Raw genomic sequence first — 23,652 nt, 5'->3', positions numbered from 1 at the left:
GTTTTATTGTAGATCATACATATATTCTATTTCAGATTAATTTAAAATTCATATTCAGTGCAACTTATCAAATTAATTTGGGACATTACGGAACAGTAAGGAACGAGTACATTTGGCACGTGAATACTGAATACGGTGGCCGAGAGCTGCCATATCGAAATAATGTTTGAAAAGCGTTTTATTGTGGCTTAGAATTATTTTATTTCAGATTAATTTTAAATTTTAAAGTCATTTTTAGTGCAACTTAAACGCTTTCAAATTCATTTGGGGCACAGGGATTTTGGGGCATACTTCTTCCTTACTGTTCCATAATGTCTCCAAATTAATTTGAAGACGTTTAAGTTGCACTAAAAATGAATTTACAATTTAAAATCAATCTGAAATAAAACATTTCTAATCCACAATAATAAAACGCTTTTCAAACATTATTTCGAAGTGGCAGCTCTCGGCCACCATGCTGCTGATAAAAGACATGAGGGAGACTTTCGGTGACTCATGGTTATTTATTACGAATATGACTGCTATTTCTTCGGGAACACTTATCTAAGCCTTTGAGCGCACGACGGCGAAACGGCGACTACTGGTATAATTTAATTTTATGGTAAATTTCCGGGTTATCTATGATTTAAACCCTCTAACCTGAAGGCTCTAAGAAAGACGAATTTGCATATATTGCATGAGTATTGCCGCAGAGGATGCTGGGTAAATTAACTACTCCCGTTTCGCTATTTTTCAAGTTTGTTTTTTTGAAACTTTCATTTCTTTCATTTTTCGTTCTTCCGCAATTACACTTTATTTAAATCTCTCAACAGAATCTAATGTTTATAGTCGTCCTTTTTGGAGGTGGGTGAATTCTGAATTGAATTGGTGGTGGGGGAAAATCATGATTTTTGACTGATTTTAATTTTATTCGAGATTCCCAACAGGAACTCTTCAACCCAAATTGTAAAAATATATTGCTGATAGAAAACATAAAGAAACGCTGCAACTGCAAAGAAAAAGGTAAATAACGAATAAAAAAACTAGATCTTCTCAGACTCAGTACAGCTGGTAAAATATTCCATGTGAAAAAATTGTAAGCTTTTAATTTACCAATTCTTTATTTCCAATACGTAGACACTATAGATTTGGCAGAAGAAAGTGGTGCCGTGAAAAGCATGAATGAAAGGCCATCAGAGCAGTTCGCTAGTGAATATTTAGAGTATCGGCGAACATATATTTTGGTCGAAGTTAAACGTGAGTGACATTTCAAAATATAGCCATCCGTGTCTAGACCACCACACGTCAGACTAATTACCTCGGGTGGATATTTAATGATGAATTCTTTTTATAAAGGACATCTTGACATAACGACTGGTCACGTTTTCAAGAGTTTTACACCTCTACTGAACGGACTAGACGAAACTAACCCAGACTTCATAGGTAAAGCTTATTTCCCATAATATTGATATTTATACACAAGAATTTCAGTAGTTCATACCGGCCACGATTCAAATGGCTACCGTCTTTTGTATCCTATCATATGAACCCCCTCATTGGCTCACGTCGAACCACTAGTATAGATGAGTTCCTTCAACGTAGGTTGTGTTATGTTTTGTTGGATAGTATTTATTTTTTCTAGCGAAAATAGCATCACTGAATCGTGTCGCTGCAAACCGCAGTGCAAAATCTGCTAAACAAAATGTTCAGCAGACACGTCAGGGAAAAGGTGCTTTGAAGACGTCGAAGAACCTAACAACTTCAGTTCCATCAACACGATCCAAGTCCATTATGAATAAGAAGAGACCTTAAACTATTTAAACTTTTTTCATGTATACTTATAATTGGAAACGTTGTCTATGTTAACGTTATAGCATTAAGAATTTTTATCAGTACAAGTGACAATCAAGCCGTTTTTATCAGTACAAGTGCTAGTAAAATGTCTCAACTCAAGACTCAACTACCACAAAATAACAATATCAATTTTTGATAAGATATGAAACATTGGAGTTCAGTAAAGGAGGGTTGTCGTTCACATACGAAATCTTTCATACCCCAGTAGAACAAATTAAAAACAAATTAATGTTTTAAAAGAATGAGAAATGTCGAGCCTCCCTTTCAAACACGCTTCAAAGACTTGTATTTCAGACAGATACCAGTAATATATTTGTCATGTTGAACAACAGTACACAAGTACTTCTGCTTCTTACCATGAAGCTATTCCAAGACATGTGCATGTTTCATTGGACGAACTGGTTTCTGGATTATATTCAGCAGGGCACAACTTGTGTTATTCCCTATCCTTTATAACACTTTGTAGTCGTTCCATTAAAGTCTTCGGTCCACTTTCTGACTTTGATGATAAAGGACCCAGAGAACAAATCGCAAAAGATAGCCCATCGCTTTGGTTTTCAACATGTGATGAGGAGTCCATCGAAATATCACTGCATTGAGGACTCTGTGTTTCTTTACACAATTCGGACGGTAAAGATTTTGATCCACTTTCTGAACCTGATGATGAAGATTCAGCAGAACAAATGGCAGAAGATATTTCTTTGGTTCTGTCTTCAACCTGCGATAAGGTATCCGTAGAAATATCACTGCATTGAGAACTCTGTGTTTCTTTACACAATTCGGACGGTAAGGATTTTGGTACACTTTCTGAACCTGATGATGAAGATTCAGCAGAACAAATGGCAGAAGATATTTCTTTGGTTCTGTCTTCAACCTGCGATAAGGTATCCGTAGAAATATCACTGCATTGAGAACTCTGTGTTTCTTTACACAATTCGGACGGTAAGGATTTTGGTACACTTTCTGAACCTGATGATGAAAATTCAGCAGAGCAAGTCGCAGAAGATATTTCTTCAGTTTTGTCTTCAACATGTGATGGGGAGTCCATCGTTATATCACTGCAATGATTACTCTGTGTTTCTTTGCACGAGGCTGATTCCGATGGCGAAGATACATCTTCGTTTGGATCCACATAAGTCACAGGAAGTTCACAAAGCTCGCCCTTGTATTTCGCAAGTTTTGCAGCTAAAGATTTTCTTTTACGTTTTTTCTTCGTCTTTTTAGCTGGAGCCTATACAAAGAATGATGGATGTTAAAAACAGCAAGTTACTGTACACAATACCAGGTGATCTGAACATAATCTGAAGTGCCGGGAAAGGGCTGTGAAGTAATTTCTCGGTTGAAAATTGAAAAACCTTATACCTCTTGTCCTTGAAATCTCACTATTTTGGTAGAAAATTTATGACATTGTTATAGTTTTTATAACTTAACATATGCTCAAAATTTCGACTATAGGTTAATATAGAATAATTTCTATTTCAACAACCCTCCCCCTAGAAAAATATAAAGAAATCAAGCAAATGCCCTTCGCCTTGAAATTAGTTTGGTTGTTCTCCTTGGATAGTATACCACACAATGCAATTGATATAAACATGATGTAAATTATATTCCGCACATATGCAACAAACTATAATAGGCATGATAGGAAAAACATGTCGCGTGGTCGTGAAGTAGAAAAACAGTGAGTTGTTACCTCATGTGAAGCGATGTGTCTCTTTAAGTTTATCTGCAAAACAGTAAACAATGTTAAAATATTTGTTTAATGCTAAAGGTTAAAATAAAAGGTTCATTTACATTGTAACGAAATGATTTCCCACATCCTTTTACTTCACAGTGAAATCTTAAACCAGCATGTTCAACACGAACATGTTGATTGAGATTGGACCCCTACAAAATAAACATAATTAACAAATACTGTTGAACTATCATTCGGAAAGCAACAAGCTACAACCAATGAAAGTAGATAGAGAACTAGTTTCAGCAGGTTTGGGCAATTACTTACTGTACTATATGTCTTGGAACAGCCTTCATAAGGACAATCATACGTCTTTTTCGGTTTAGGATGAGCCTCTTTGCAATGTTTTTTAAACTGCATAATTATATAAAAAGTTAAATTAACCTTTATTCTAGGCAAACTGACTTCCAACACTCACTCGATGGATATCAATGCAAAAGTGCACCAGGACAGTTTTTCTGCTAAGATATGCTAAAATATTGTAGATCATTACTCTTGAACTACACCCCCCATCAAAATTATCCTTAACCATATAACCAAACTCAGGATATTTGGGTGAGTAATCCAACTCGTTCAAACAACTGAACTACCAGGGATACAGTACACAGTTGCAAGTGCTAAATCCTGACCACAACAAGCCAATTTCAGTGGAATAAAACCTCTGTTTATTACCTCTGTTTTGTTCCTGCACACAAGGTCACATGTTGTACAGTGTACTTCTAAAAACAATAAAAAATGACAGTTGAATATTAATTAGTGATTTAGATGGGAATGGTTCAGAAGATCACACCTGAAAATATGCTGCTTTTGTAGAAGTGCAAAACTAACTCACAAACTTTTTTGTGTGCAATACTCAGATTTTTTATGTTTCCATAACTTCAAATGGTAAAACCTCCTGTCATACAATATTTCAACTCACTTTTATGTGTTTCACGATGTTTCCTTAATACAGATCGTGACTTGAAAACCATGTCACAGCCCAAAACATTGCATTCATACTCTAGAAAACACAAGATCATTGTGACTTTTGCATGTTATAAAAGAAATGTAAAATTAGTTTTGTTTGCATTCAAAGCAAGGGGATGCTCACCTCTTTCATGACTGTACAAATGACGAGCCAAATTTCTTTTTGTTGTGAACACTGATGTACACCCTTCATGAGTACACCTTCAGTAACAGAACAACAGTTAATATCATACAATACAGCATAATAATGCAGAAGAATTTCTTTTAAACAAACTTTCATACTTAAGGTATATATCATTATGAATTTCTCTCATATGTTTTTTCAACTTGAATTTCTTATTGAATGCCATCTCACACCCTTCAAATGTGCACTACCATGTAAAAAATATATAAGCAATGTTAAAAAAGTCATTGATATTTTGAAATAATGCAACTCTATCTGTTACACATATAAAATTAATAATAATCTCATGTTTAATTCACACCACAATACCTTGTGTAAAATATGTGTGCTCTGAATATGTCGTTTCATTGTCCTTTCAAATTTGAATTGCTTGGGACATCCCTCTACTGTACAACTGGAAACAAAAAAGCATAGGACATTAATTTTTAAGGGATGTTTTAATCAGTTCCTAAGCAAGTTTGAACTTATAGCCTCAAGTGAAAAATATATTCAGGTTTACTTCATGAGTCATAAAGTTACACACAGTAGGTTGATAATGAAATGAGAATAAAAAGTGAGTGGAGTTACTTTGTGTAAAAGTTGTCATGAGAACTTAAATTTAGAATTTGAAAATTTATCAACTTGCTGAAGTCCAATTTAAACTTATTGCTTGCTTACCTGAGCAGTAAAGTGTTCTTTGAATGGGAATTCATGTGCCTTTGTGCATGTGACTTTGAGTCGAATTTTTTATCACATAGATAACAATCGTAAGGTTTCTATAATATGAAAATCTTATTAGTCATTATTAGTTATCTTATTAGTCATTTCATTGACCAATCATTTCATTGACCAGTCTGACCATCTTGGCTGATGATGGAAAGCGCCTCTAGCTTTGAACAACTGGCCTCTGAAGTATATAAGGAAATAAATATAGTAAAATTGAGATTCACACATTCCGCTACAAAGAAGCTTTAAACAATTTTTCAAAAAGCCTTAGCCTGCTGGAACAGGACCTAATGATAATACTGGCAATTGAATTATTTCAATGTATTAATTTACATTAAAAAGTAACAATTATGTTGCATGAAAATGGAGTGTGCGCAAACTTCTATTACAATTCTAAATTAATAGAAGCTAATAATTTATCTTCGTCGCCGACTCGCCGTCAGGTGAACGTCACTTAAACGACTTTCTACAATACTTTATCGTAGCTTCTTCGCAAATATAAACCCTGACCCACCTCTCCTGTGTGCCTTCGTACATGTTGCTGAAGTAAAGCGTTTTTCTTGAATTCTTTGCCACACGTAGCACACTTCAACGATAAGGGAACCATTACGAAACAACAAAATACACAGAAACAAGTTAGAAATGAACCATAATATTTTCAGTTTTTCACTCAATATTAGAGAACTGCGCCGATGAATAATTTTTTATTTCACGTGCGAATGTCGTACTTTAGAATGAGCCCGCATTGCCATGGACGACACGTCATGTAAGCGCACGAGGAGAAAGTCGTACAGTTCTCACCTCAGTGGTTCTCACCGCTGCTGATAATTTTTTTTACTTTTTTTTGACATTTAATGTATTGTTTCTACCTTCGATATTTGCGTGTATTTACGTTCGATATTCAATTCTAGTAAAATATTGATAATGTCATCCTACGTGGACTGTGAATGTTGCACTAATAACCACTCAAATAATTACTATCCTACATCTGAAAATCACTTTCAAAACATGTGGTATAGTTGGTGGTTAAACAGTCAGAATGGTACACATGGTGGAACAAATCAATCAGAAAATAATGGTGAAACATGGTGCATCACTTGTATTGAGGAACAAAGATTAAGAGAAGAACGTTTGAATAGATTGACAAAGAAACAGACAGATGCAACTAATGCCAATGTTACTAATTCTATATTACCATCTATTAATTCCCAAATGATCAATGCTAGATGTGACAGAGTAGGATATGTTGATGATCGCAGGTCACAGGATACTTGTGGTATCTTACAATATGAAAGTGAAAATGAAGAAGAGTTTGAAATGGAATTAAACAATGAATTTAAAAAGTTTCTCGAGCAATCAGCTAGACATAGGGAACAAAGAAGTAAGTATAAGGTTCTAAGAGGTTATAAGATTTCACTTATATACATAGGCCAATAGTTTATTATTTATTTAGATAAGCAAAAAGAAGCAGACCTTGCAAAAGCTCAAAAAGATGATTATATTGAAGGTAATGTTTGTTAGAAATTCCTATTTTAAATTTTAATACCCAGTGTCTTTCCTGACATGAAGCGGTAAATGATTGCTCTACAAATACAGTATGGTATGATACCTATTATATAAATTTTTAAAATATTTTTTAGTAAATGAAATTGCACTTGAAGCAACAACTGTGGCACCAACACAGCAACAAGGTGCTTTAAGAAGTGAAGAAATGAAAATTTTGTATGGTAGATCAGCATATGATATTGAGAGTTTAGAAACTTCACTACAGTTACATTTCAATATGAATGTAGATATGAGACATCCGGTGTTTTGGCCAAGTATCCCTCTAAAGTTTTGATTATAGCATGCATGACATTTTTAACTTTGACTCTTTCTACACTATACTGTATAATACATATGTTTTAATGTGGAAATTCCATAGAAAAGTTAACTAATAAAAAAAAGAAAATTAATCTCTTGCTGAATCATAATATATATATATGTAGACTTGTCATACAAGTGCATACATTTTTAGAATAAAAACATGTGGTTAAGTATGTTTTTCCACATTCATACCTAAAATGCCTATGCAACACTTCCTAAAATTAGTACATGGATTTTCAGCTATTTTCTTGTAATTCTGACCTTATAACAACATTTACAAGGCCCAACCTTTATATGTTATAGTGGACTGACCTATGATTGATTTGAGGACGAACGTACGCACGTAGTAGTCAGGAATAAAACGCTCAGCATTACAGAAGACTGACCAAATCAATTTTATACATGCACTATTTACATTTATGTACAATCATATATTACTAAAGAATGATGAATAAATAGAGGGGAAATTTAAGAAATAAGTTAGTTCAAGCTTCCGATTCATCGTTTTTGAGATATTGAACAGGATCTTTGATGAACTTTGTATCATTGAAGTTGATCTTCTCTGAACACATAGGACAAATACCTTCACCTCCATCTAAAAAACTTTAACGATAAACATTTTTAGAAGTGCAAGATTTCTCGGCGGAGTTTTTGACCAAAGTTTTTAGTCACAAACCTTTTCAGCTCAGAATACAAAGCAGGGAAATTACAACTTGGACAAGCAGACCAGTCGTCCTTCAGCATGTGTCGTCCCTATAGTGGATCCAGATTACTGGATAAGCGATGTGCATTGAACTACCTCTCTCCCCTAATAGGGTGTGGTCGGGGCTTAGCTTGCATCGACAACTACAGATCTACTTTTAAATCTGTTTTCCGGATTCGTATCTACGTATATTCAAATTTTCGTTTTTCCCTACTCGTTATATTTTCCGGTAGCGGCGAATAGTTTTCTTGGTTTTTATTGACATTGAAAGTATTGAACTGATAAATCTCTAAAAAAAACACTCACCGTAATGATGCAATATGGGATGTTATTCTTACAATCAGGACAATCTAGTTTAGTTTGGGGAAGAAGATATTCGCAATAAGGACATGCATCACTTGGTTCCTCTTCTTCTGTTTTGTCGGGTTTCCTAAGCAAAAGTGACAGCTTCTTTGAATTGTTGTTGTTAACGTCAGGCTCACTGCGCGAATAAACGTTTAACGACCATAGGTCGCAAATTATGCAAATGTTTAGGAAATTTTTATTATTCTATAATCAAAATAACAACATGCATGAGTCTGTCAGTATGACTATAGCAGTGTGTACCTGACAATTTGTTCAATTTTCTTTTTGTATTTCAAGTCAACATCCTTTCTATATTCAGGCCTCATCAACATGGCGGCATAACTGAATGATGAGTTACGAAGTGACGCACGATGACACTCAATCACAGTTGAAGTCAAGATTGGTACAATATCTATAATGAAGAATTGCTTTGTAGTCAGAAAAAAATCCTAGGATCAATAAAATCCTAAGACTCTTGCCGTCAAAGTTGGCGGACTATCTATGTGATACGTCATATTGCAAATGTAATGTACACTTTATACTGCAAGTGTAATGTACAACGTTGTATTGTAAGTGTAATGTACACGTTATATCGCAAATGTAATGTACACGTGATATTGCAAGTGTAATGTACACCTGATATTGCCAATGTAATGTACACGTTATATCGCAAATGTAATGTACACCTGATATTGCAAGTACAATGTACACGTTATATCGCAAATGTAATGTGCACGTTTTATTGCAAGTGTAATGTACACGTGATATTGCAAGTGTAATGTACACCTGATATTGCAAGTATAATATACACGTGATATTGCAAGTATATTGTACACGTCATATCGCAAATGTAATGTACACGTTGTAGAACAACAACACGATTATTTGCAAAATAACACAATAAATTTTTCCTCCTCAAAGATAGAGCTGGATAGAGATTGCGAAATCAATATTTACTTACGGGATGGGAATTTGCTGATGTTGTTGGAAACACGTATCAACATACGGGCACCTTTTAAATGGTCTCCACGTTTAACGTGAACCTGAATGTAAATAAATTATGTAACATATCAGATATAACATATGTAACAATGAAATTATACATATTGATATATATATATATTCAGACCTCTTTCGTAGATTGGACAAATAAAAAAAGAGAAAGAGAATCTAAGGGATTTCTTTATTTGGACCTACCTTGACCAAAATGTAGCTGTGAAGAATCATTAAATTCTGTTTCATTTCTGTTGGTATTTTGATCTTGTGTTGAAGAAGTTCTAAGCATACAGAATCACCATAGAACATATATTGTATTTAACACTATATACTCACGGGTAATGAATGTCTAATCCCTCGGTTGATGACTGTCTTTTTAACATAATTTATTAAGGAAATATTCATTAGCAATACGCTTCAGTAATTACTATATCGGATAGTGGAACACCAGCTTCGTTGATCTAGTATTATACATGATGCAAAGTGGCCATTCTATTTTCTTCTTTACACTTGAAGATTTTCTTAAACACTCTATATATAGTATGTCATTCATTGAGTATTTTGTAGGACAAACCTTGATACATTCCAAATAAAACATCGTGAGCATTCCTGTAATTCCCTGCTGATTGATCCTCCCGAGCAATAATGATGGCAGTTTTTGCAGCTTCACGATATTGCTCTAATGCCATGTATATGCGAAACACGTATTTAGCATCCTATAGTAAAAAATTGCAAGAATTGTTGCTATTTCACGCCATTCTTTTAACATAAAAACAGTTTATGAATACTCGAGATTACGACGATATTCCTTTAAGTATATATCTTACCTTGGGCATACCATCAACTTCACCCATAAGATAATCAATCAATTGATGAGTTAGAGCGTCATCCTTGGCCAAACCAACCTGAAATATCGTAATCAAGGTAATATTTCATAAACCCACGGAAACCAAACAGCAACTATATGGTTGAAAAACAAAGTAAAATTTACCGTCTCAATCGCTAGTTCGATTGCTTGACCGTCTTCGCTGGCTGGGCATTTTAACAGATGTTTCAATGCCTGTTTAGATAATAGAATTATTATATTACATGGCTTAGTTTCATAAAATTCGGGGCTCGCGGGGCCTGAGATAGGTTCTCTAAATTTAAATTGGTTTGATATTGTTTTCCATTTTCATTCCAACAAAAATAAATAAGCAATGCTCCGATTGCTCCCATGCAATGCCAACCTCGTACCCAGGGTTTTCCCTCTTGAGGAGGGGAAACCATTGGTACGAGATTGATACAATGCCTGTATGTATGTGATTACATGTGATGCAACACGCATACAAACCTTGCTGTATTGACCAGCCTTAGAAAAGAACTTTCCAGCCAGGAAATGTTGTTTCTTTTGTTCAAAATGTAACGCCATACTGGAATAATCATCTGGGGTACAGTCATCACCTACACACAAACAAACACGTGATTAATTTCGGTTGATAGAAAAATTACCTAATCGAATTTCTCTGCATGTCAACCAACCATGCAAAGGCCGTTTTTCTATCCTTTCATTCAATTTTTAGGTTCTAATGTATAGTAATTAATCCAGTAATAAATACCAATAATTTCGGCATACTGTTCCATTTGATTGTGGGCCTGTGAAGAGGTAATATTTTACTAAATACTATGTTATACAATAAAAATGGCGTAAAGTAACAAATTGCTATAAATACCTGAGCCATTTGAAAAGCCTCGTCATTGCATTTTGACAAAACAAGAAACTGAATAGCAGAGGAAAAATCACCGAGATTTTGAAAAAATCTAAATAATAATAACAGAGATATACATGGTCACTCCACTATGTAAAGGGATTGCTTTCTAATTTTGCTATTCCCTGAGATGCATGCATGGAGATTTAAAAAAATTCCGATGAAGACGTGGTGACTGATTTTTACAGTTATAAAAATAGTTTTATAATACAAGGGTTAGAGGAATGATATGTATAGAACATCCTACTAAAAGGAACGCCATATTAGCACAGAAAGGTCTTACTTGGCGACCATCTTTGCTCCTTCAACCGACTGGGTTTCTTTCACGACTCTCACGGCCTCCTCTGGATTTTGCAAATAATCCAAGTAAACCCTGCATACATAAAATGAAGAGCAGAGGGTATGTAAGTGAGCTATAACACCAATATAGATGTAACAGAGTGTATATCATTATCTTTCGTAAATTACTTCGTATCTATCACTTGTCGTGGTAGTGACGGGTACATGAGAACATTAATTGGGATCTAGATCTTGGAGCCTCTGAATGATAGCAGGTGCAGGTTAACATATAGGGTGCCATATTCACAACCCAAACAATTTTGCAATGAAGAGTGAGGTGATAAAAAGATGCCTATATATGTAAATGTGTTAAGGTTCGTTTCAACTTACGATTTTTACTGCAATTTTATCAACCTCGTTCCCAGGTTTTTTTTTTGCAATTTTAAGTGCGATTTTCTTCTTTTGATAGACGTGAACGAGTAATTAGTTACGAATGCTCGGATATATAAGAGCTTTTATTTGAACATCAGTAACTAGTCACTCGTTCCCATCTATCAAAAGAAGAAAATCGCACATAAAATCCGACAGCAAAAATAGCAAGTGTAATCTTAAAGGCTAATCTTAATCGCTTGCAGTTAGAAAGCATCGACCATGGGCGCATACCTTATAACGTTATCATAATCCTTGCCAGCTTCATAAGCCCTGGCTGCTTTCTTGTATCTTCCATCGGCTTCTTTTGCTTTAGCATATTGAATATGAAGTTTTGGAGATGAAATATGAGATAGTAATGAACCAACTTTGTTCCTGATAAATTGAACAAATTAAGATGCTAACATTATCAAGCTCTACCTGGACGGCTTGGAATACAAGTATTTTGACAAAGAACATGCACTAGTATATGTGTACATATGTCATCAGTGCATGGTAAATTCTAGGTACTAACAGCAACTTGCTAAAATTAATGATCAATTTCTATCATACCAATTTTTCGTTTTAATATAGACGGTTGCTGCCTTGTCCCAGTACTCTGCTTTTTCATACAAAACTGCGGATTCTCCATATTGCTGTGTTTAAAAACATCATAATTTATTTGACATCGCATATTCCTCAAAAAAAGCACTGAGGCATTTTTCAGCACGCAGGCCTATTGAGATTGAGCCTTCCAGGTGCATGGAAAGTGTACTCATGACGTGATTATATTTTAAAAAGTAGATGTATATTTGAAAAGCGATCATACCTTAATATTTTCTAAAATACTTGCGCATTCTTTCTTTAATTGTCGACTTGGGCTATTTGTCGCCAGACCCACACCACTAGAGTGAGAGAAAAGATAATACGTAAGAGACCGAGAGACCAATCATAATCTTTATAGTTCAACGTAAGGTACACGTCTTACACCGTAGTGGAAAGGCTAAACAATTTGTGGGCAATGTAGATCCGAGCAAGAACGGCAGACACTGATTCTTTGCGCTCAAGATTGAATAATAATGTAGAATGACTTATTACATTCCATTGTAGGATAAAGGAAGTGGTAATCAAATGTGAATTGCTATCAATTGCTATTAAAACTGTCAAACTTGCCATTGGTATACCATAAAAATAACCTATCCTTTATATATAGTATTTCAAGCTTCTATGTAGTTTAGTCTTCAGATATATTACCGTCGAATATCTCCCATTCTTATAGACATTCTTGCAACACCTCCCATGCATGCGTCATCATGGTTCTTTTCCTAAACGAAGGCAAGAGTGGCCCGTTCATTATCATAAGTTTTTTAATCAATACAGGAATCAGTATACATTAATCACACGAATATTCATAATTTGACTGTGACGTCATCAGAGCAAGTGGTTGATATATTAAACTGCATGTTGGCGCAAGAATACTCCAAAACGTGCATCCTAAAACAAGAGTATTACTACAACTACTTCCTGTATGTAACGCATGCAAAAAAGCAATAAGATTTTCGAAATAAACATACCTCTGGAAGTTTCGTTACCCCTTTCTCATAATGTAATAAAGCGTTGGCATAATCACCACTGAAATGACAAATACGATAATATTATACTTTATAAATTTTAATACCACAGACATGAACAGAGTGGCCCTATAAACCTTTATGCCAATTATACCAGTGAAAAAGCAAAGCATCCTACAGATAGACCTTGCAGTCTCACCTGGTCTAAAAGGTCTGGGGCTGTGACGTAGTTTGCAGACAAAGCTTGTTCATGATTGGTTAACTGGCTGCGTTGCACAGTCTGCTGCCAATCATAAACTTTCTTTGTCCGCAAATTACGTCAGTTCACAGACTCTATACATCCCAAACCAATCCCCAGATTTCTTGCTGAAGAGCGACCTGCCAAGCGGGCCTGGAGATGCACTCCACACAAAATAGTTTTTGTACCATTTCCAGGAATTTAAAACTTAAATTAAAATGCTTTCATACATATTTCATTTTACAATCTATACGTAAAATGGTACAACATACGTGAACTCCAACTGTTGTGCATATTCACGAGAGATAAATGGTATTTGATCAGGAGCAAGACTCTTGGCCAGTTCTAATGCTTGGTCCCAATTCAACAAGTCTCGACGCATCTGTAACAGCAAGCACATGGCCTCAGTATAACGTCTTTACGGACATCACAAAACTATCACTATTAAAACTATCACATTTCGTTGGAAGGCGCAAAACTCGCGCTCAGATATTACATAGAGATCTGTGGCTAAGATAAGCAGGCGAGCGAGCAATATATATTAGTGCACGTTTTGTGCTATTGTTTGTTACCAACAACGCCGTTTCGTACATACAAATAGACACAGAACTACTGCCTACTTACCTCCAATGCTGCTGAAGGATTCGTTGAGGCCATAAATAATTCCTAATAAAAAAACCACATTACAACTATGAGGCACAATGTACTACGCATGCGCCTCACCAGCGTAGTAAACTGAAAATGTTGTAGACTCGTGCAGGTACCTGGGCTAGATTGTAATTCTCCATAAACATGGCAATGTAACCAGACAAGAGATTTTTATCTTCTACATCCTACATTCGGAAATATTCATACATGAGAAGCTCCGAAACAGACTGTAAATTGCAAAGTCAAACAGACATCAATCAAACAAACTACGCAGTAATTTGCGCATGAGCAAAAATAATACCTTGACTTCGTCTAGTGACAAAACCATCCCAACATCCTCCATTTTTCGAAAAACTTTAATTGCTGTAAATGAAACAATTTCATAAAATACATGTGTTACCTACTCGCAGGAAGTAGTCTAAAAATCTCTCTTGAGGCAACTGATGGCCACCGTGTGCAAATAAGTTCTAAAATTAACTAATTGTCTCATTTCTAAATATCATTGGTAACAGAGGATTAAGGTTTCAAAGATGAAAAGTTTTTTAAATGTTTCCAATTTAAAAATTCAAAAAGGTGACTGATTCGTTGGAAGAATTTATCTCTAGGTCAATGACGTATACATAATAACTATATATTACACACCTAGTTCGATCTCTAAATGTTCTAAAGCACTCTTAGCAAGATCCATCCAAGTGTCCTTCTTATCCACCACTCTACATATTGCCCACGCCTCGTTAAACCTGGGAATCATATAGAAAATAGTTTATACAAGTTACCGAACCATCCATTCACTCACTATAACGCTCTTTATATAAGCGCTGTGATATGTTTTTACTGTACCTTTTTAGAGTTAAACACTGTTTGAATGAATCCAAAAGCTGCAACATTTATAGAGAAAAACATAGTAAATAACTCTTCACGAAAGTGCAAAATTGACCGCCTTTAATTTCTCTCATCAATAGACGTTTGTTTCCATTTTGGGGAAGGCATTAAATTAAGTATTAAAGTAATCCAGTGATCACATGCTAATCCTCTATATCTTCACCTCGGAAACAGCAACATCTTGTGGTTTCTGAAGGAACGAGTGGCTGGATAAGCGTAGTTCTGCTGTCTTTAAACAAATAAGAATATGTTAATATACAAAATACAATCTCGGTAAAATACAATCAATGGCAACTTATTGATATTCAACGTTGAATTTTCAAATTCATTGCATACCTTCCCACTTTGAGTCTGACAAGTGAGTTCTCCGTTGTAAAGAATAAGAGGAAAGTGACCGAAGGGAAGTTTTGTAGCACCTGCTATTATGCATCGAGAACCTGAAGCGAGAATGATAGAAAAAGTAACTTATTGCCACGTTTTTTTTCAAACTTCGAACTTTATCAGAGGTTTTTCTAAAAACGATGCTTGAAAACGAAATGACGCATAAAAACTCTTTGAAAGTACTCATGCAGTAATAACACGACCAATCAATGTGAGTGATTTTGATGCAGTTTACCTTGAACTGTCTCACGGTAAAATATATATGTATAGATATTTTCTTCATCATATGCACAGAACACGTCCTTTACAAAGAAAAAAATTCTCAATTTAACTTAGATACTCTAATATTCACATGCTTTCAATCTACTTTCTCACCTTATCAAACGAATAACTTTCCCAAACAACTCCGATTATGTTGGGTGAAAAGTCAGGAACTTCAAAAGTAGTATCATTAGCCTAAAACAAGTTGATGATAGATCAGTATTATACGTACTATCATATTATCCCACTTGTGCTATTATTAAACTAAAAAGTTGTAATGAAGGAAGGTTAAAAGGCCCTATATCTTTCATCGCTGCAGCCTATAGCAGAGACACTACTGCATGTCAAATCGTTTGACAGTATGTTTTGTTCTAACAAAAAGAACTTGCTGATATAGAACAAAAAAATAATCGCCACTTCTGCTTACCGGACAGTAAATATAACCGTCGCTTTTATCATCCAAGAAAAGGAGTTTGGTACCACTTTGATCCACAAACAATTTACGAATACCTGCAAACAAACAAGGAAAATAATACTAGATATTTTAAACTTCGTGTTTAAGACGAACTTGATGTATATGTGCAACATGTATATGAACTTGTGAGTATGAAAAACACTAACCAACAACGTGTCGAAACTCATTAACAAATTTCCAGTCTTCGATGAAGAAGTAGAACAAGGAACCAGTCTAGAAGATAAAAAAGAACCCATGACCACGCAATGAACGTACGAATAGTACATATCAATGGTCTGTATCGAAATATACAGCGAAAGGACTACAGTTTCCAATACATAGTCAAATGTTCTAGGTTAGAACAATGATATAAAATGTGAGATGTTAAGCGTAGAGTGATAATCGCTTACATCTGTTGCATAAATTAGGAAATCTGGAGTTAAGCCAAAACAAGTGATATTTCCATCGGTTTTCTTTTCAGGAAATAATCGGGTTTCTCTTGCATCATTTCCATCCATGCCATCACTTTCGATCTAACGAAGATCAAATCATCATAATCAGAACACAAAACACCAGATTAGCGCATGCTGATGTTGATGCCTTCCAGAGAGATTAAGGGGCCTCTCGGGGACCTTTTTGCTAAGTACACAGTTCACTTCTATACTTAATCGTCAATTTTTGTCCGTGCGTGCTTGATGAAGCTAATACACCCGTAAATATCTTGTGCGTGCTTCATGAAGCTAATACACTCGTTTCCAAACCACAAAATTGGGTCTAGTGAGCTCACGAATACAGACAGTTCTATTAGTGATTAAGAAGGTGCTTAATGCTTTATTATCCTGGATAGATAATCCTTGGTAGACTTGTAAGATCTGTTTTAAATACTTCACTCACCAAATGAAGTTGAATACGATTGTCAAACATTACTGCAGCATAATCCGCATTTAAACACATCTTCTTAACAGTGCCAAGATATTCCTTATCTTTCTGAGGCTCAACTAAAGTGAGTTATCACAATTATTTTATCAGAATTTAATTTAGACAATAAAAATTAATGTGTGAAATGTCCAAATGATGGTATGTGGTTATGAATACGATGTTGTTGAAATTATGTAGAAAAAATTAATAATTCATAGAAATATTATATACTTCGCGTAGATATATATTACGAGCATTCACACTTCCCGATTTGCTCGAGTTACAGGCACGCACCTGTTTGGTTAAAGACGTAAAACCACGCACGATTATTCATCCCTACACCCATATGATAAGGACCGAGAGCGAGAAATGTTGGTTCAATAGACAAGTCAACCATGACTGGTCTTTCCTAGAAAGTTGAAATTAATTCATTGTCAACAGTACAGTAATGCAACAACATGCAATCAACTTGTTATTACCAACCTGGTTTACGCTGTCGACGATTGTGACCTAAACGCAAAAACACGATGATAAATTTATCGAAAAATATTATTGAATGGAAATTGTACTAAATGGAAAATAATGTTCACATTAAAACGTTGCAATGTATGTAACAAATTCGTTATAAAAAATTTAATCTATTTCAAATATTTACTATACAGTACATACTAGTGGGGAGAGAAGATTGTGGTCGACTAAAATATGGCTCTGTAAATTCGTGCTAGTGTAGTTTTACCTGCATGTGAATTACAAAACTATTTATCTAATTATTAATTATTTATTTATTTATTTATCACTGATGGGCAGTGTGCACAGCGGATATACTGTTATTGCGCAGTACCTCTCGCAATGATGTTAAATACGCAAGTCGAGTTTGATGAGAGTCTCCAAGAACTGGCAGCTTGGTCAAATAAACATGAATTGCACCTAAAAATTGAAAAATGACAATACACTGTATGACTGAATGCTCGCGAGTATAGGAGAATAGATGATGTGGTAGAAATAATATTAAGTATCGAAGGAAGTTGAGCAAGTAGGAAAGAAGAGATGACTAATGCGTAATTCTTTACCTTTCATTGTACTAACTGCAAGAAGTTGTCCATCAGCTGTCCATTCAATCTTATCAAGTGATCCTAAACATGTGAAAATTTTTGAAATTGTGCTATACGTGCGGTGGTGTTAAGATGTCTGGAACATTCAACTTAACCCTTGTTGTTTAAAGGTTAATATAGATCACTTACCTCCAGCATCTTCAATGGTAATTATCGAGTATATTTCTTTCATTTCCGTTAGATCATGGATTTTGACACTGTAATAAGAAATATAACAAGATGTTATCTAATTGGAAATACAACATGTCATACAGCATAAAATAGCCAGATATTACTCATTTTCTTAGCTATGACAATAAAGCGGCCTCCACCCCATGCATCCCAGGTCCATGCATCATGCTTGCCATACAATGCATCATACTTGCCGGAAAATGACGCATTTGCAGAATAATTTTCCCATTATTAGAATATTCGTTTGTGGGAAATGAAGATACTTAGTAAGGCAGCATGTTTTCTTAGAGGAATATTTGGAAGTCAAAATGGATGATGACACGGTATTTTTGTTGCCCATAAAATTAGACACAGTATGTCCATAGGTATTACCTGCTATCTCCACACGATGCTGCCTTATTGAGTTCAAGTGAGATTGCTATATCTGTGAGAAGATCTTTGTGGTCACGAGTCTGAAATAATTCCTGAGAAAAAAATAATTCAAAAACTTCATGCAATAGTTCTTCATTTAGAGACGGCATTGCACATGCGCGTATCCAAGTTATGGGTGTTTTTGCTGATACAAATTGTCGACTGTGTCTGATGCATTGGTGCATGCTTGTGGGGTCTTTATAGGACGTTTCATGTAAGAGACACGCGCCACTTGGTGAATTAATGAAACTTAAATTAACAATAACTTTTCTTCTAAAAATTTGCACCATAAATTTCATTATTTACCTGTCCAATTTCCTTCATATGAGTTGAAATAACAACAAAATAACCACTGTTGAAACCTATCATTATATAACCATCGCCGAACCTAAGTCAGGCAGTAGATCAGGCATCAGGAAAAACAGTCCATTATTATTGAGATGAATTTCAAAATGCATGGATGTAATAAGGTCGACACTTACCATTTGTACGTTGCAATATTTCCATACTTTGCCTGGAGGTTAAAAAATTATCAGTATGGTATGCTTGAATGTTCGAACCTCGGTAAAGAAACGAAATGAAAGCAAAGGAGAATATGAAATATAGACCTGAAAAGCGAGCTCAATGGGATTGTCTGGATCATGAATATTGAAAAGAAACAATGTTTTCTTGCCAACAATGGCGCTGACCTATATCCAAGATAGAGAAAGATTACGCCTACGGTATTTTTCTCCACCGGCAGCACTTTCTTTATCACACACGACGATTCATAAACTTGAGAATTTTTAATACCGTGTTTTCACCATTCGACATTCTTTCGTCTGTTTTCATTTCTGAGAACTGTATTGAAGAGGGATCTGACCTCAAAGATGTCTAGAAAATTAGAAAATACGTGTAGTAGAAGTATTACGATTAGAAAAAGTATATACATTAACGTATTCTTTGAACTGCATGTTTTCGTTGCTCTCACCTGTCGAACAGTATCACCATCAGTATTAGAGATTGTTAAAGACTTGTCTTCTGAACCCAATGCCAGCAAATTCTACATATTGATTTTAGTAGATTAATTTGGAATAACCCGTGGATAAACTTTATCGCATAAAGCTACAGTGGGTCAGAAATCATGCTCTCCTGGGGAGCCAGGGCAAATTCGGAATTAAATTTCTGCCAATTTATACTGTATTTGCTTGCCCTCGGAACAATGACTCAAAAATTCGTATATTAAAATGAAAAATGAATCCTTGAACCTGGTTTAAATTTGACCCTGGTTTAATATAACGGTATCCATGCATCGTACCTCAGACGAGGTTGAACAGTATCATGCACACGGTACCTCAGTATTCCAAGCTCCCGCGACGATTTTTTTTGTATGTTTACCAAGAATGGGAACTTTCCTAAATAATAAATGAACGGCGATGAAATTCTTAAGACGAAACTTTGCATGGAAATATCTTGAACGTAGAAATGAGTCAATAGTGACTCAATACAAATTGTAATATTCTTTCAAATGTATCATGGTATAGTAACAGTATATTGACAGTAAGGCAGTCTATGTCCGCCTATGTGCACATGAGCGTCGTTTTCGAGCGTTTTCAAAAAAAAATTTCCGTTTTATTGTTTAGACGCTCTGTCCAAACGATCGAAGAAAAAGTATGCCTACGTTTTGGGATGAAAACGAATGTGAAAACGCTCGAAAACGTTACCGTGTGCACATAGCCAAGTTTACTTACTTAATTATGAGGTCTAGCTAGGTTGAAAAGTCACTTTGTCCGCCGAATGTATTGAAAACAATGGATATTAGGCTGAAATGTCTAATTATCTATTCTTCCTGGGAAGTGCGATGTTTGACCTAGGTCTATATAAGGTTGACTTCTGCTGGGGAAATGTTTGCATATTTCATTTTAAATAATGTATGTAACACTTGTTATTTCAAGTACCTTGATGTTTGATGGTTATAGATTAAGAGATTGCCTTTGAGAGACCCTATAATGGAGATCACATAGCTGCTGGTTGAAAAAAAAATGAATACATGACCTGACAATCCAAACATACACTAGAATTTACATACCAATACCAAGCTGACCTCCAACCATCGACCAGGCGAGGAACGTTAGAGTATCCCTAATTGCATAAAAAATATTTTACACTTAAACCAAGGAGTTGACAAGTCATTTTGGAAAGTAGTAGACACATGTCCACAGAGCGTGTTGTTTTGTAAATGATGAAAAAATCTAAGTGACGTTGTAATAACATTGAAACATTTTTAAACAATAAATTTGTATTTATAACAGTGATAAAGCATTAACCTGAAATGATCAGGTCAAACCTAAAAATTAGGAAAGTCAAAATAATTGTCACGTAAATCTACCTTAGGCCACTTTCCAGTTGGTTAACTTTTCTTGAGTTTGCATCCCATAAATAAATTACACCTTAATAAACACAAATCATAAATTAATTTATACACTGAAACAAAGGACATGCACATGTGTGGTACATGCAGGAACGGGCCAGAAGGTGAAGTAATATGTCAAAAAGGTTTCCTAATGAGCTTCCTTGTCTATACAAGCAACATTTCAAGTTAAATAGCTATTCTCCGAGCTGATGTGAGGCTAAAAGGGATCTGGAACAAATCTTTCATAGGCTTTCTGTACCATGTTTTCCCCAACCAGGAACAGACTGAGCATTTTAACCCATCTAGAACCATATAATGAAAAGTTATGAAATAGTATGCATCTGACATGATATATTTTTACCAGATTTATTATCATGTATTATCCCCAATGTATCTCCTTCTTTATCCCATGCTAAACCAGTACATAACCTAGAGGAAAGGTACATAAATCAGATAAGAATCAGCTGCAAGAAATTAGTAGTAAACAGTTTGTATATACATATCAAACCCTACCCAGGCAAGTTTATTTCATCAACTAACTCTCCATGGCGATCAAATATGATGACAGATCGATTTGCACTAAAAAAGTTAAATTAATAAATACAAAAATTTAGTCACCTGCACAAGTTGAACAAAGGATCTATGAAGGAATGCTGCTGTATACTTTAAGGATATTAGGTCAAATATAAAAATTAAGGAGAAAGGTATCAAAGTGCTGCTCATGTTTATCTATTGACCATGGTTACTGTTTTTGAGAATTTTCAAACTTTACAATTTTGATGACCCATTAGTACAGTGATAAAAACCATAACAGATACAGTACAATATGGTGTTATAACTTTCATTATAGTACTAATAATAAAGTAGATTTTTTATCTAGGAGAAAGTTGCCTACCCAGCCGTAGCAAGATAATTTCCCTGTTTATTTTGCCATTCATATTTTATAAAACCACCACCATGGACTCTTTCTGGCACACTAAAAACTCTCTTAAAAAAGAAGAATTTGATGAGAGACATATATATATAGTGAAATAAAGATAATATCCCAGGCCCAGATAATCATAGTATAACTAGAGCAGCAACAAGGCAAGACAAATCCAGCCTGCAACTTATTCAGTAGTTCACACCTATTAAAGAAAATTTGGAATGTCTTAAATTATAGCAAACATTGCAAGTGTAAAGGTGCATTATAGTAAAATCACAATGAATACATCAAAATGCATCTAAATACACCAAAATATTCTGGTTGTTAGAGGATAAAATATTGCCAGCATAGTATATTAATTATGGACAGGCAGTAAAGCATAAATATTGTAGTAACAGACGTTATAAAAAGACTAGCATTGTCTGAACAGTTAGCTATCTCTCTTGGTGTTGTCATCACTTTCAGTCTAACAACTAAACAGTCACATAAAATTATTCATCCTGTGACCTGTGGTATATAAACCTCTGCATATTTTTATGAATAATCACATATTTCACATAATTTTACAACTTTGTCTATAGTACGTAACAGGCTAACATCTCCCTGGATTCAATGTTCTAAAACATCTGTGTTTATAATAATAATATACCTCCATGTCGTGAATGCAGCTCGGGAGAATTCTAACAAAGCATTTCAAAACATGCTAATAATCTGTTATTAAAAGATCCGTTGATGTCTTGGTTGTCAAGATACGCTTTATGTGTTAAAACAAACTGTATAATTACTTTTTCGAACAGAATTTTTAGGATTATAGCAAGGTTAAGACGATAAAATACACACTTTACTGCAGCCAATTACGTATGACAAAAAAAACACGAGACTCATGTAACATAGATACGGTAGAGTGCGGTACCTGCAACTTTTATACAAGTATAAATTATTAATGTCCATGCCTTCAGAGCTCGAACGATCAAGTGTTGTCCGTCCTTTACACAAAATAGTTTTATGCCATCTTCTTACCTTCATACTTATAAAGTATTACCGCCAATAAATGGGAAATGTAGAAATTATTCTTGCTGTATGCATCAATCAGACTGAATCAGTGTTGTAAAGTAACCGCCATTTTGAATGTTAGTGTTTGCAGGGGGATGAAACGTTTGTAGGTACGTCTCTATGGCGACATAACTAAAATTTTAGAACACTCTTAGATCTATTCTCTTAGATGGAAAACTGTGTAAGCACTGTAATGGAAAGTGCGAGCGAGCAGTCGTAGAAGTGCGGCCTAGAGAGGGATAATCGAAACCACACCTTTTCTCTCCCACATCTTCTTTCTGTACCCCAGTTGAGGAAGACAGCACTCAGCATTGCCCCTTACAGTACCGCCCCTAAGCGAAGAAGGTCGTCAGCAGAACAGCCCTAGAGATCGTGTTTCATTCATTCCATTACTTCTAAAGGCAGTGGATGAGGCGGCTAATTTCAATGTAATTATCCCAGGGCAAAAGGGCCCAACATAGTACCGA

The 23,652-nt window shown here is 35.1% G+C and overlaps 4 protein-coding genes across 6 annotated transcripts; 2 read left to right on the top strand and 2 right to left on the bottom strand.

Moving 5' to 3' along the window:
• The first annotated feature begins 818 nt into the window (after window positions 1–818).
• Window positions 819–1,244, top strand: LOC114530717 (uncharacterized protein CXorf65 homolog). The gene is made up of 3 exons (XM_028552326.1): window positions 819–843; window positions 916–1,002; window positions 1,117–1,244. The coding sequence occupies exons 1-3, from the start codon at window positions 819–821 to the stop codon at window positions 1,242–1,244; spliced, it is 240 nt and encodes a 79-aa protein (XP_028408127.1).
• A 788-nt stretch (window positions 1,245–2,032) lies between these two features.
• On the bottom strand, window positions 2,033–6,138 carry LOC114528587 (transcription factor IIIA-like). Its single transcript, XM_028550256.1, has 11 exons — window positions 5,938–6,138; window positions 5,376–5,473; window positions 5,028–5,112; window positions 4,817–4,905; window positions 4,659–4,735; window positions 4,488–4,568; window positions 4,241–4,287; window positions 3,836–3,922; window positions 3,628–3,720; window positions 3,527–3,559; window positions 2,033–3,064 (listed from the first exon to the last, which is right to left on the bottom strand). The coding sequence occupies exons 1-11, from the start codon at window positions 6,028–6,030 to the stop codon at window positions 2,270–2,272; spliced, it is 1,578 nt and encodes a 525-aa protein (XP_028406057.1). The 5' UTR covers window positions 6,031–6,138; the 3' UTR covers window positions 2,033–2,269.
• An 84-nt stretch (window positions 6,139–6,222) lies between these two features.
• On the top strand, window positions 6,223–7,301 carry LOC114525274 (gem-associated protein 8-like). The gene is made up of 3 exons (XM_028546515.1): window positions 6,223–6,804; window positions 6,877–6,930; window positions 7,064–7,301. The coding sequence occupies exons 1-3, from the start codon at window positions 6,348–6,350 to the stop codon at window positions 7,261–7,263; spliced, it is 711 nt and encodes a 236-aa protein (XP_028402316.1). The 5' UTR covers window positions 6,223–6,347; the 3' UTR covers window positions 7,264–7,301.
• Window positions 7,302–7,453: 152 nt separating this feature from the next.
• On the bottom strand, window positions 7,454–23,263 carry LOC114525247 (WD repeat-containing protein 19-like). 3 transcript variants are annotated; one of them, XM_028546491.1, is made up of 51 exons: window positions 22,782–23,146; window positions 22,103–22,194; window positions 21,721–21,786; window positions 21,569–21,636; window positions 21,184–21,244; window positions 20,884–20,936; window positions 20,753–20,798; window positions 20,149–20,209; window positions 19,786–19,857; window positions 19,608–19,688; window positions 19,424–19,504; window positions 19,298–19,329; window positions 19,122–19,203; window positions 18,777–18,868; window positions 18,363–18,430; window positions 18,192–18,254; window positions 17,963–18,048; window positions 17,605–17,631; window positions 17,416–17,530; window positions 17,098–17,201; window positions 16,614–16,736; window positions 16,371–16,437; window positions 16,177–16,259; window positions 15,864–15,944; window positions 15,724–15,790; window positions 15,444–15,544; window positions 15,271–15,336; window positions 15,066–15,103; window positions 14,868–14,965; window positions 14,527–14,588; window positions 14,342–14,410; window positions 14,202–14,243; window positions 13,850–13,959; window positions 13,343–13,400; window positions 13,023–13,093; window positions 12,598–12,673; window positions 12,342–12,424; window positions 12,024–12,164; window positions 11,365–11,454; window positions 11,046–11,133; window positions 10,932–10,968; window positions 10,667–10,776; window positions 10,325–10,393; window positions 10,161–10,238; window positions 9,908–10,049; window positions 9,535–9,614; window positions 9,299–9,380; window positions 8,599–8,749; window positions 8,299–8,422; window positions 7,966–8,042; window positions 7,454–7,892 (listed from the first exon to the last, which is right to left on the bottom strand). In XM_028546491.1, the coding sequence occupies exons 1-51, from the start codon at window positions 22,785–22,787 to the stop codon at window positions 7,775–7,777; spliced, it is 4,038 nt and encodes a 1,345-aa protein (XP_028402292.1). In that variant the 5' UTR covers window positions 22,788–23,146; the 3' UTR covers window positions 7,454–7,774. The 3 variants fall into 3 exon arrangements, with proteins under 3 accessions (XP_028402292.1, XP_028402285.1, XP_028402276.1); XM_028546484.1 differs by lacking the exon at window positions 22,782–23,146 and adding an exon at window positions 23,153–23,263 and having other exon boundaries at window positions 7,455–7,892; XM_028546475.1 differs by having other exon boundaries at window positions 7,455–7,892; window positions 22,103–23,146.
• Window positions 23,264–23,652: the final 389 nt, after the last annotated feature.

Source organism: Dendronephthya gigantea, unplaced genomic scaffold (assembly GCF_004324835.1).
Source record: "Dendronephthya gigantea isolate DGI-Jeju-01 unplaced genomic scaffold, DenGig_1.0 000001F, whole genome shotgun sequence".
NCBI lineage: Eukaryota > Metazoa > Cnidaria > Anthozoa > Malacalcyonacea > Nephtheidae > Dendronephthya > Dendronephthya gigantea.
Note: the sequence above shows the minus strand (reverse complement) of the source record. Positions and strands in the feature narration are given on the sequence as shown.